The sequence below is a fragment of the Chelonia mydas genome, chromosome 3, assembly GCF_015237465.2.
Source record: "Chelonia mydas isolate rCheMyd1 chromosome 3, rCheMyd1.pri.v2, whole genome shotgun sequence".
Classification (NCBI taxonomy): domain Eukaryota; kingdom Metazoa; phylum Chordata; order Testudines; family Cheloniidae; genus Chelonia; species Chelonia mydas.
Genome location: NC_057851.1, coordinates 45221123 through 45232238, shown reverse-complemented (window position 1 = coordinate 45232238; position 11116 = coordinate 45221123). Strand labels below are relative to the sequence as shown.

The 11116-nt window shown below is 36.3% G+C and overlaps 1 protein-coding gene across 1 annotated transcript in view; it reads left to right on the top strand.

Moving 5' to 3' along the window:
• The first annotated feature begins 1572 nt into the window (after window positions 1-1572).
• The window catches only part of BMP5 (bone morphogenetic protein 5), a 72570-nt gene continuing 63026 nt past the window's right edge, over window positions 1573-11116 (top strand). The window contains exon 1 of the mRNA XM_007055070.4: window positions 1573-2778. Within this exon, the coding sequence (XP_007055132.2) occupies window positions 2295-2778 (484 nt within the window). The 5' untranslated portion in view covers window positions 1573-2294. The remainder of the gene's footprint in view (window positions 2779-11116) is intronic.

The following is an 11116-nucleotide window of genomic DNA, read 5'->3' as shown; positions in this document are numbered from 1 at the left end:
TGGGGACATTTTGTGGAAAAGAGAAATAAGCAAGTTTACGAGAGATATGATGGGGCCAGGTGTACAATAACATCGTAGGCACCATTACACCCCTGTGAGTAGGACAAATGGGAGCTCAAACTTAAATGCAAACTGAGATTTACTTTGTAGTGGACACAGCAAATGGTTGCTGTGGGAAAATAAATGGAAAAAGACCTCAGTAGGGTTCTGATCATTCTCCCATAAAGGACTAAGAGTTTTGCCATCAGCTTTGGTGTTAATTGTAGCCATCCCATTGTGGGATAAATCCGTCCCTTGGCAATGCCCATCAATTCGACTGAACTCAGTGGGGTTGCCTGGTTGTCATCAGTGTGCCTTGAATGGGTCCTTGATTTAATAGAAAGTGTTCAATCTACTTTAATGGGAGTTGGATTGGGCCCCAAAGGCATAATATGGACCAGAACGTATGAGAAAAGCTTGTTTGTGCCTACTGTACTAGAGAAATTGTTCATGAGTGGCTTATTAGGGTGAGAATATCATTTCTGTAGTGCTCGTAAGTTCACTGAGAACTATGGTCATCTGCTGAGTAGGTGCTGGTCACATGAGTGAAAGCTGCCTGAACGCAATTTAGGAACCTGTTTTTTCTTTGATGTCCGGCATTTCAGTAACTTTTTTTCATTTTTTGTCCTATTTCTTCCTTTTTCTGTATTCTTGCCCCCATCTCACTCTCCAGCTGTATCCTCATCAAGGGAAATTTCCCTAATGCTTACACCAAATTTTAAGAAGCAGGTAACTGGCTGCAAGTAATTTTAAGCAATAGTGACAAACAACACTATGATTTTGTGTAAATTATAAGAAAATCCAAGGTGCAGGCCTTAATAAAATTTGGAATGAGAACCATAATTTCAAGTAAAGCATTTGTGAGTAACTGTTTAGCTATCTAGCCAGTTATACTAAATTGGAGAAATAGTTTATTAGTAGCAGGCTATGAGGTTTAAATCTCAGTTTTGCACTTTAACTAGAAAATGCAGTACAATCATGTATTATACAAAACACACTTTAAACAAATGATTATTGCTAATTACTACCTATGTGATGTATAATTACACCATTAACTATGTGCATTTTGAATATATTGCTTGCTGACTTTAATTTAGATTGCCTTCTGTTAATTTTCAGCTAAACAGAGAAATAAATTGAGCTTTAATTGATAAATTATCCTACAGGTTTTTTTTTTAAAGGTAATCTTTATTTATGTAAGCATCTTAAAATATAAACACTTCTCAGAATGAGATCCTAGTTTAATATGTCATGTGACTGAGTGTGTCATATTCAAATTTACTAATTTGCAGACTCAAAGACCTATATTATAAGCATAAACAAATTTAGGACATATAGTTAAAGTAAAGCTAAATTATAGAGCTGGGGTTTTGTAGAAGCTGTTTGTAAATGTCAAAATAGGTATGTACCCAATTTACATATATTACTGTACATTGGGGTTCTGGGGGGGTGAAGCTTTGTCTGGCAGCAGAAGGGTTAAGGACTTTTTTGCTTTGCCCGTTTCAAATTACAATGAGAAGCCTCTTCTTTCCCAGCAGGGTTGTGCTTACATTAGTCTTTAGATCTCTGTTGAAGAGAGCTGTTATATTTGTGCCTGCTAGAGTTGGAAATAACAGTTAAGAAGCTGACAGGGGTTGAATGGATTTACAGAAGTTTTTTCAAGTAAATTCAGGGAAACATATGAATTAGATTAGTACATTCTTTAGAATTAGTTTATACTAAGGTGATTCAAAAGATGTTAAAGTTATCACCAGGCTGCTGGACAAATATAAATTATACTACCAAGGTACAGATCAAGACAAATCTGTGACTCAGGACTTTATCTTTGAAAGAGTGCAAGGTGTGAGAAGAACTCAGAATAACAAGAGAAGATAACTCTGGGAACTACAGTGTATCAGAAGATCAGCTCTTGCTAACACAACCCTGAACTAAAGACCTGGTTATCTAAGGTTTTTAATAGGAATGCCTAGGTCAGCTGACAAAATACTGGTCTTCTGCTCCATAAATGCAGAAAAAACGATAACAACAGTGGAAAATTGGAAGTCTGAATTTCAGCTTTCTTAGAAATAACTGCAACCTGACACATTCCATAATATTTAAACGGAGGGTGGGGGAGAATCACCAAAGATGTTATGTTTAGAGATGACATTGACATGAAGAATAGGTAAATTTTGTTTTTCAGCCACTGGTAAAGCAGATCTCATAGGAGCTCAGAATAAGCAGGAGAAATATTTTTGTTCTTTTTCTTTTCAACAATGAACCTAACGGCACTCAAAGCTTTCCTGGGCTTACTTTGGAATTGCTGGGTTCTGGTGGGTCATGCACAGGGAGGCATAGGAGACAATCATGTCCATTCAAGTTTTATTTACAGGAGGCTGCGGAACCATGAGAGAAGGGAGATCCAGAGAGAGATTCTCTCTATCTTGGGTTTACCTCACAGACCCAGACCATTTTCACCTGGAAAGCAGGCTTCTTCTGCACCCCTTTTCATGCTGGACCTGTACAATGCCATGACAAATGAAGAGGATACTGAGGAACTGGAGTATTCACTGAGGGAATCAATGGGAGGAGAGAGCAAAGGGGTAAGAAAAGGATACTCCGCATCTCCAAATGGATACTCACGGAGAATACAATTATCTCGCATGACCCCCCTGACCACACAGAGTCCTCCCTTAGCCAGCCTGCGTGATACCAACTTTCTGAATGATGCCGACATGGTCATGAGCTTTGTCAATTTAGGTATGTCTAAACATTTTTTTTCTGCTCTGTTTGACAAACTATCACCCTGATCCTGTAGTTTGTACAGAGGCAAATCTCCCAGTGTGAGCTTAGCCTGTATAAACAAAACAGGATTGGGCCCTGGAAGTTGTACTACTAATAAAATAGAAGTTCTGCTAATGGTAAAGTAGCTACATTGTAGGTGGCCATGGAAAAAGGTTTTTCTCACTGTTTATATAAAGTCAGTTTCTATAACTCCCCTCTCCTGGCTTCTGTTTTCTTTCTTCCATTGATGTAATGAAAGTGCTAGCCTTAGGCCAGCTCCGTTTTTTTAAAACTAAAAAAAAAAAAATCAAACACTTATGTGTATTGGTGGGTTATTTTCCCCTCCGTTTTATGTAAAGCTCAAACATAAACAAACATCAGATGTTAATATTTTAAAGGCTAGAATGTGAAGAGGGTGGGGAATCAAGCCGTTTCTAATGAGAAGGTTTTTTTTTGTTTGTTTGTTTTTCTGTTGGTAAATGTCAAATTTTTGTTATCTTTTCAGCTGAATGGCTGGATTTTGTGGCATCTGCTGCTGATTTTTTGTTGTTTCTATTTTATAACCAAGGGTTGTATTTTTAGTGTTTTGTCAGGGTGTCTGGAACCTGGGTTAGGTCTTAAAATTTTGTATAAATAATAGATATAATATTTCAAAATTCCAGGAACTCTTCTTTTTTGACTTGTTTCTGGTATGAAAGTGTATGTTAATTAAGGTATATGGATGAAACCCAATTATATTTGGTCTTGTGGAGCAACATGTTTACCAGTTATGAAGCATTACATAATTCAATGAAAAAATCAATTGCACGTTTCTTAACTAGAATAGGCGACTTAAATGTCATTAAGAATGTTGCAAACAATCCATTTAATTTGCTCACCAGTTTTACAATCTAAAAATGAAAAAGGAATATGCTGCAAGCCTGACAGCACTATTTATACAACTTCTAATTTGACTTTAGTAGCAAAAGTGTGTAAATGAAAACCTGAAGGTTTTCTACAAGTGCTGTAAAAGATCTGATAAACTGTCTTGCTTTCCAGAGTAATCGTTATTATGGTAACTTGTTTAATATTGGCCCATGTTCTGAAATACACATCATCACACACATTTTAGACTTTTTTGTCTTCCAGGTCCCTAAAACCTGCTGCAGGATTAAACATGTCTAATCACTAACCTTCTTAGCTACCAGAATTTGTAGGAAAATGACACCCTAGAGTTCAGTTGCCATAATAATAAAATCATATTTCACTAATTAGTTGGCAGGTTAGGGTGCTCAATTTCCAAACGTTTTTTTTTAAAAGAAAAACAGCAACATATATGTGCAACTCCAAATACAATTAATAAATTAATGTAATTACATTTTTTTGTTCCCAGAAGTCAACAAGTTGAACAGAATAGAACTTATTTTTTTAAAGGGTCAGTTCCTTTCCAGGGATTTTCTAAATATTATACTTCTATATTATCTGCATAGTAGTTTTAAAATGATTGGAAACATGGTACAACTCACCAAAAGTACTCTACAGCATTTGAAGTTAAAATGCCAATATTTAAAAAAACAAAACAAAAAAAACCCCACTATGATCTCCTAAGCAATAGTCAAGTATCCAATCCTACAAAAGTTTACATATCTACTTAACCTAATACACTGTGGTCAAATCCTCAGCTAGTGTAAATTGGTACAGTTCCATTCAAGTCAATTGAACTACATCCATCCTACAGCGGCTGACTATCTGACCCTTTGAGTAAGCCTGATGATTTTAACAGGACTTCTTACAGGATGTAATATTAAATATGTGCATAAGTCTTTGCAGGATTGGGATCAAGACTGGAATGGTCGGATTCTGCAGTGCTTACACAGGCAAGACTCCCATTCAGGTGAATGCAAGTCTTGTCTACGTGTCTTAATATTTCTGCCTCTCTTTCTGGCCTGAGGTCCATGTTCCTTTAAAAATAAAAACCAAAAAAATCCCTTTAAAATAACATTATATGCTTTGTTTTACATTTTTTCAACTGAAAACTTGGAGTGAGAGTTTTCTAGTGGTTACAGTAATTAGACATGATTAAAATCTCAAGAATACTATATAAATTCCAGATTTTGTTTGGTATTTATAAGGCATTAAAAATGTATTTTAAACCTAAATTAGGTTTAACCCTGCATCAGTTTCAATGACCTTCCACAGTGTTCATTCTGTGTAATTGTGGTTTATAGCATGCTTTACTATGTAACATTCATAATAAATATTGATGACTAATATAGATTAGCTTTAACATTTTTATTAAATGAGCCCATGTTTTAGCATAATAACTTATGACTAAATAAGTCATTGAAGCAGGTAACCATTTGGTATGATTTAAGATCCCGACAGATGAGAGCAAGCTATGTTAACATATAATGGGGAAAATATGCATTGATAAATTAATGCTATCACTATACCTTAAAATCAATAAAAATTGAGGTATTGTTAGTAAAAGAACACAAGTCATTTTGGGTTTGAAGCACTGAGCAATGTTTATCAAATTAATAAATCTTTGTAATCCTAGATTGCACTGATAAAATGTATTTAATTAATTATATGCCAGTATTAATATGGTCAGTACTGCTTCCAAAACAGATTAATCATCCTGGCATTTTACATTTAAACCATTGTATTGCCAATTATAATTACTTAAAGCACATATGGTAAAACAACAAATGTGTAAGTGTCCTGCTGGAGAAGCCTTATTAGGTATGAGCTACAAAAATAAAATCATCCTTATGGGTAACATAATAAATTACAAAAGAAACTCGGGGAAAATAAAAATCAGTGAAGGACAAATCACTTTCTACTGAAGAACAAAAACTGCAAAAAATGCTACCTTTCAGAATGGAGTTCTAAACTTCTCACCTTTTAAAAATACATTTTAAAAATACAACCCAGGGAATTGCAATTACAAGAATTTCCCTCGAGCAACCAGGAGCAAAAACTGAACATATTTATCTTGTCTAAAATTAAAACTGTAAGCACATGCTGCTTATATCAGTATTATGGTCTCTTCTTTCTCAAAAGATATAGACAGGGCAGGGACTATGTATTCTCCCATGTTTTATACAATGCTGAGCATATTGGCAACTCCCCATAAATATTGATGATTGAAACACAAGAGTTAACAGGGTTGGTCCAGAAGACAAAGAATAAAACCTCACCAAAATAAACCACAGAGCTTTTAATAATCTGATCATATAACCTACAACTTCAGAGCTTCTTTGTTTTGTTCATGGGTGGTTTTTTCCTGTTACATTTTGACCCAGACTGTTGTAAGTGAGTGACTGCAGCTTAGAGTTCTGGCATCTTCTTTTTGGCTGATCTCCAAAATGACATATATGACACCGTATTCGCCAGGGAAGAGCTAAATCCTATAATAATTATACAGTCCTTGCTCACTGTGTCCCCAGTGGGAATTATGTCAAAGGAAGGACTTTGCTGGAAAAAAAAACTTCACGGTTTGCCCACCCCACACCTTAAAACAAAAAAGCAAGATTGAATTAGAGAAAAAAAATTGGCTCAAGTTTGGACCAAAGAAACAGAAAGGATTTTAACAGTTATGTTCAAACATTTCCAGTAAAAGGATTACGTTTTCCATATGCCATCACAATGAGCACTGCTACCACTGTGCTTAAGGGTTTCTCCACATTTCTATTAATATATCTGTATATTTTCTTTTGTTTACAAGTCATCCATAAAACTTGCTGTAAGCAGATATTTGCCTTTAATAAGCAATTCTGTTTTCTGTCTTCCTATATTTGGTTTGAATACATTTGGCCACTGTTATATTATGGAATACAAAAATAATCAAACCTTTGGTTTTCAATTATTTTCTTCTTGCCTAACATGAAAGTGGTTTGAATTTTTAAAAATGCAGATGGGAAGGCCATTATTATATTTGTCAGCCGGAACTTTACATGCTATTTTAAAGAAGGAACTGACTGTGATCTTTAGCTTTACAAAGCAGCTAATGTCTATAAACAGAAACTACTCTTTCATAAGGAGTTTTTGGGCTGGATTCTGCACACCTAATTAAAAGTGTTCCCCCACTAGACCCTTTGGAGTCAGCTACTGAATCAAAGGTTGAAATCAAAGAGAGTTTGCTTGTTTAAGGCATATTTATGCTCCTCTTTAAAATGTGAATCATGTATGGACTCAATACAGCCTATTGTTTTTCTATATTACAAAGATGATAGAAAACAACTTTTATGAAGTCATTTTAAGGCTGTACTATGTTTTTAGTCCATACTCAAAATACTTACAAATCTATGTATTACTATTTGAGTTATATACAATAAAACGGGGGCTCCTATCCATATTTAGCCATTGTGCCTGTACGGTAGCTAGTTTCTTAAACCAAAGTAATTGACTGGCTATAACCTCCCACACTAAAGTAACCAATCAATACTGAAGGATATGGCAAACTAAGCAAGAAAATGTCAAGAGTAGTGGAAACTGAGCTAGTTTTGATATATGACTGCAAAGAGCATCCGAAACCATTAACTTCTGTATTCGTTTAGCACTTAAGAATGGCCAAACTTTTTTGTATGGCTTAAAAAAAAAGTGGTCAGTTTCTGACCTTTTAGGCTTAATTTTAGCTATGAGTGAATTTCTTTGGATGTAGTACAGTATTTACCTCACAAAAATACAAGTTTTTAATGGAAACATTGAAACAACCTTAATGAAAGTGATGCAAGTGGTGTTCTTACTATCTTGTGTTAAACAGATAGATGCTATTATAGAAACGAATAAAAATTAAATAAAATAGCCCACAGATCTTAATTATTTGTATAGTTGGGCAAATGCTGCAAAAAACTTCATGATGATATTGAACGGAAACTACAACAATCACTGTTTTTTCTTTGTTTTCTGTGAATTTTCATACAAGTGAAAATTTTACAAGAAAACTTTGTAGCAAGTGAGTCTTGCTAATACTATCCAAACAAAAGCCATGCTGGCAACTTGAAATCTCCTTTGACTTCCCTTCACAATACAATTTTTAGTCATCCAGTCAGTGAACAGAAACAATCTAACGTGACTTAGAAGTCCAAACAAACATCACAAACAATGAGTAATAAGGGAATAATTTTATATGTTCACATAAAGGTCCCAAACAGCTTTGAATAATGAACAAATTAACAAATTTGTTACAGGAACAAAAATCCAAATTCATTTAATAACTTATTCACTACCAACAGCTCACCCATCTCTAATCATTTGTTAGTCAGGGCTAACCAATTTTGACATTATGACAGAGCAGGTTGTTAGGATTTCAAAAGGGAAATATTTGTCCGTCTTTCTAGTCTGAAACTGTATTGCTTTATCACTTTGTATTTATATATTTCCTTGGAAATTTCTCATGTTACATGAATGTTATGAGTTCTAAAGACATACCTCTAGATAGGTTTGTGTGTTTTGCATGACTGTCATCTAACAAAATAATATTTTTATAACCGTCAGTTAATTCTTTGCCAAAGTTAACACTTTAAATTCAAGTAAATTGTTGTAGCAACTCGGCCAAAAATATGTCAAGCTCTCCATAAAACTGTCTGACTTCCCTTGCCGACAGATTTGAAAGAAATTGCAGATAACTGAAGAGAAACTGATTTAGCAGATGGTCAGAAGTGCATGGTGAAGGGATATCTATAATCTCTCTCTCTCTCTCTCTCTCAAATTGTACATAAACATATATTTAAAATATTAATATTTTCCCATTGGAAGGATGCTGACCCGGTTCTGCTTCTTTTTCTTTAATATGTGTTGCTTTTCCAAACTAAACACAGCTTGGGTTGGGGACGTAAGGATTGTGTGTATTGTACAGTACATATTTTCCTCAGAAAACACCAATTCCTAGTGACTAGCTACAAAAGAGGATGAGAGAGGCTGGTGAGGGCTTACTCTCTGAGGAGGATCTTCAGTGAGTATTAAGTCTCTAGTGGGGCTGTGGAGATGCCTTCTTGACTTTCTAGCCATGACACTTCCTTTGTGCTGGTTTTCTTGGGCCTATGGGCTAAGTTTAGCAGAAAAGTGATGATCATTTGAGGTGCAGTCTTGTATTCCCACATAGCTGAGGATGAACAGTTTATGAAGTTCCTGCTAAAGAAAGGCTCCCCCGGGGCTTCAGGAAAACTCTGGCTGCTACCAGACTTGTAATTATTTCCCACACTCTTCCCATAGTCTCCTCCTTGTCCTCCTCCCTGCCAGCAAAGGTGGGTCACTGAACTTTAATTTTATGGCAGTTTCATTTTGCTGCTGAGACAGCGAATTAGAATAATACTTTAAGAAAGCATTAAAGAAAGTATTAAGAAAAATGAATGCGATAAAGATGACAAAGGAGAGAATGAATGAGGACAGTTCAAGAGTGTGACCCCACTGGAATTGCTGATATGGAACGTGATGTATTCCCTTTGGCGACACTTGTATACCTTGTCATGCCAATAAAGTTCTTGAGATTGGAGGTGGTGTTAAAAGAGAGACAGGAGAATGAAAGGTTGCAAGATGAAGATGGATGAGGTGTAAATGGGAGGGAGGGAGGAGGTGCTCTTGAAGCCATGCAGGTGGAAGTAGGGAATTGAATACTTCATCCTCCAATTCCCCCCTTATAGCAAAGTAACTTCTTCAATGTCCCCAAACTATTCAGTTCCAGATACAAATCCTTTCATCCTAGCAAAAGAAAATAAGCCCCTTCTACTCCAGTATGTGTGTGTAGGGAGCACAGAGACTGGCTACTGACACTATAGTCATAAATAACATAGTAGCGAGCTTTTAAAAACCACAGGTTAAAGGATGAGGGCTGCCATGACGCATACAGAGAGACTGAGATCAGAGGATCAGCTAAAAGGGATCAGGAGGAACAATGAATCCTCTTGTTCCGAGTTATATTTATGAGTACTTCATTGCACCTAAAGTTCATATTTTATTGGCTAGGCCATGGGGTTTCCCCATTTGCTCTTCTCTTAAAATAACACCCCTGGCTAAAATTTCCTATAAAACACACAAGTGCTACAGCAGGCAGAACTCGTCAACCCTGACAACAGCTCATTTAGTTTGCGGGTGGGGTGCATGGGGGCAGGAGTTGGTTTGTATTTTGTATTGTATTTTAAGACTTGATTTCTGTGCAAAAATTACTGTAAAATGAGTACAATCGTATTGGTTTTATGGTCCTGTACTTTGGCCAGAGTATTACAGAGAGATCCTTTGGTAGTCAAACCAAGCCAGTTGTTTCCAACCATTTTAAGCAATTGTGCCAGTATACTAGACTATGCTGATGGTATCATCCACTCTGTCTCCTCCTATTTAGTGAAGTATATTGTACCACAATGATAAGAGTAGAACTTGGAGCGGCCCATCCTCTTTTGCAGATAGGGGCATGCAAACTGATAGACGACAGTGACACAGTGGGACCCAGCACAAAGGCACATTACTAAAGTAATGAGTGGAAGCCTAGAAAGCTAGTCAGGAAAACCTGAAGTATCAATGCTAGTACATGGTATGCATCCATTGCTGGCAACCAACAAACTAGGGGGAAAAATTCCTCCAGTGCTCCCTTGTACAATATTGAAGGCTGAATCAGACTTTACCAGGATGACCAATAGTATTTTCATCCATATAAATACCTAATATTTAGGGCTAAATTCTCTACTGGTGTACGTGATGTCACCTATAATGTCTAATATTTTACTCATTCATGTCTGCAGAGAATTTGGCCAATGAAGACCCTTTACACGTAGTTTTTTAAATGAATTAATTTCTTCACCACTATATTATTGTTTTAACACTCGTGTATTTAAACTACAGTAAAAGGAATGAAATTAAAGGAATACCTATTGCAAAGTCCCAATGGCCTACTCAGTTGCGGCACATGAAAACATAAGAATGGTCATACTGGGTCAGATCAATGGACCATCTAGTCCAGTATTCTTTCTTCCAGCAGTGGCCAGTGCCAGATGCTTCAGAGGGAATGAACAGAAAAGACAATTATCGAGTGATCCATCCCCTGTTGTCCAGTCCTAGCATCTGGCAGTCAGAGGCACAGGAACATCTGGAGAATGGGATTGCATCCCTGGCCATCTTGGCTAATAGACATTGATGGACCTATCCTCCATGAATGTATCTAATTCTTTTTGAATCCAGTTAGACTTTTGGCCTTCACAACATCCCCTGACAATGAGTTCCACAGGTTGACTGTGCATTGAGTGAAGAAGCACCTCTTTTTGTTTGTTTTAAACCTGCTGCTATTAATGTAATTGAGTGACCCCCCCGGTACTTGTACTACGTGAAGGGGTAAATAACA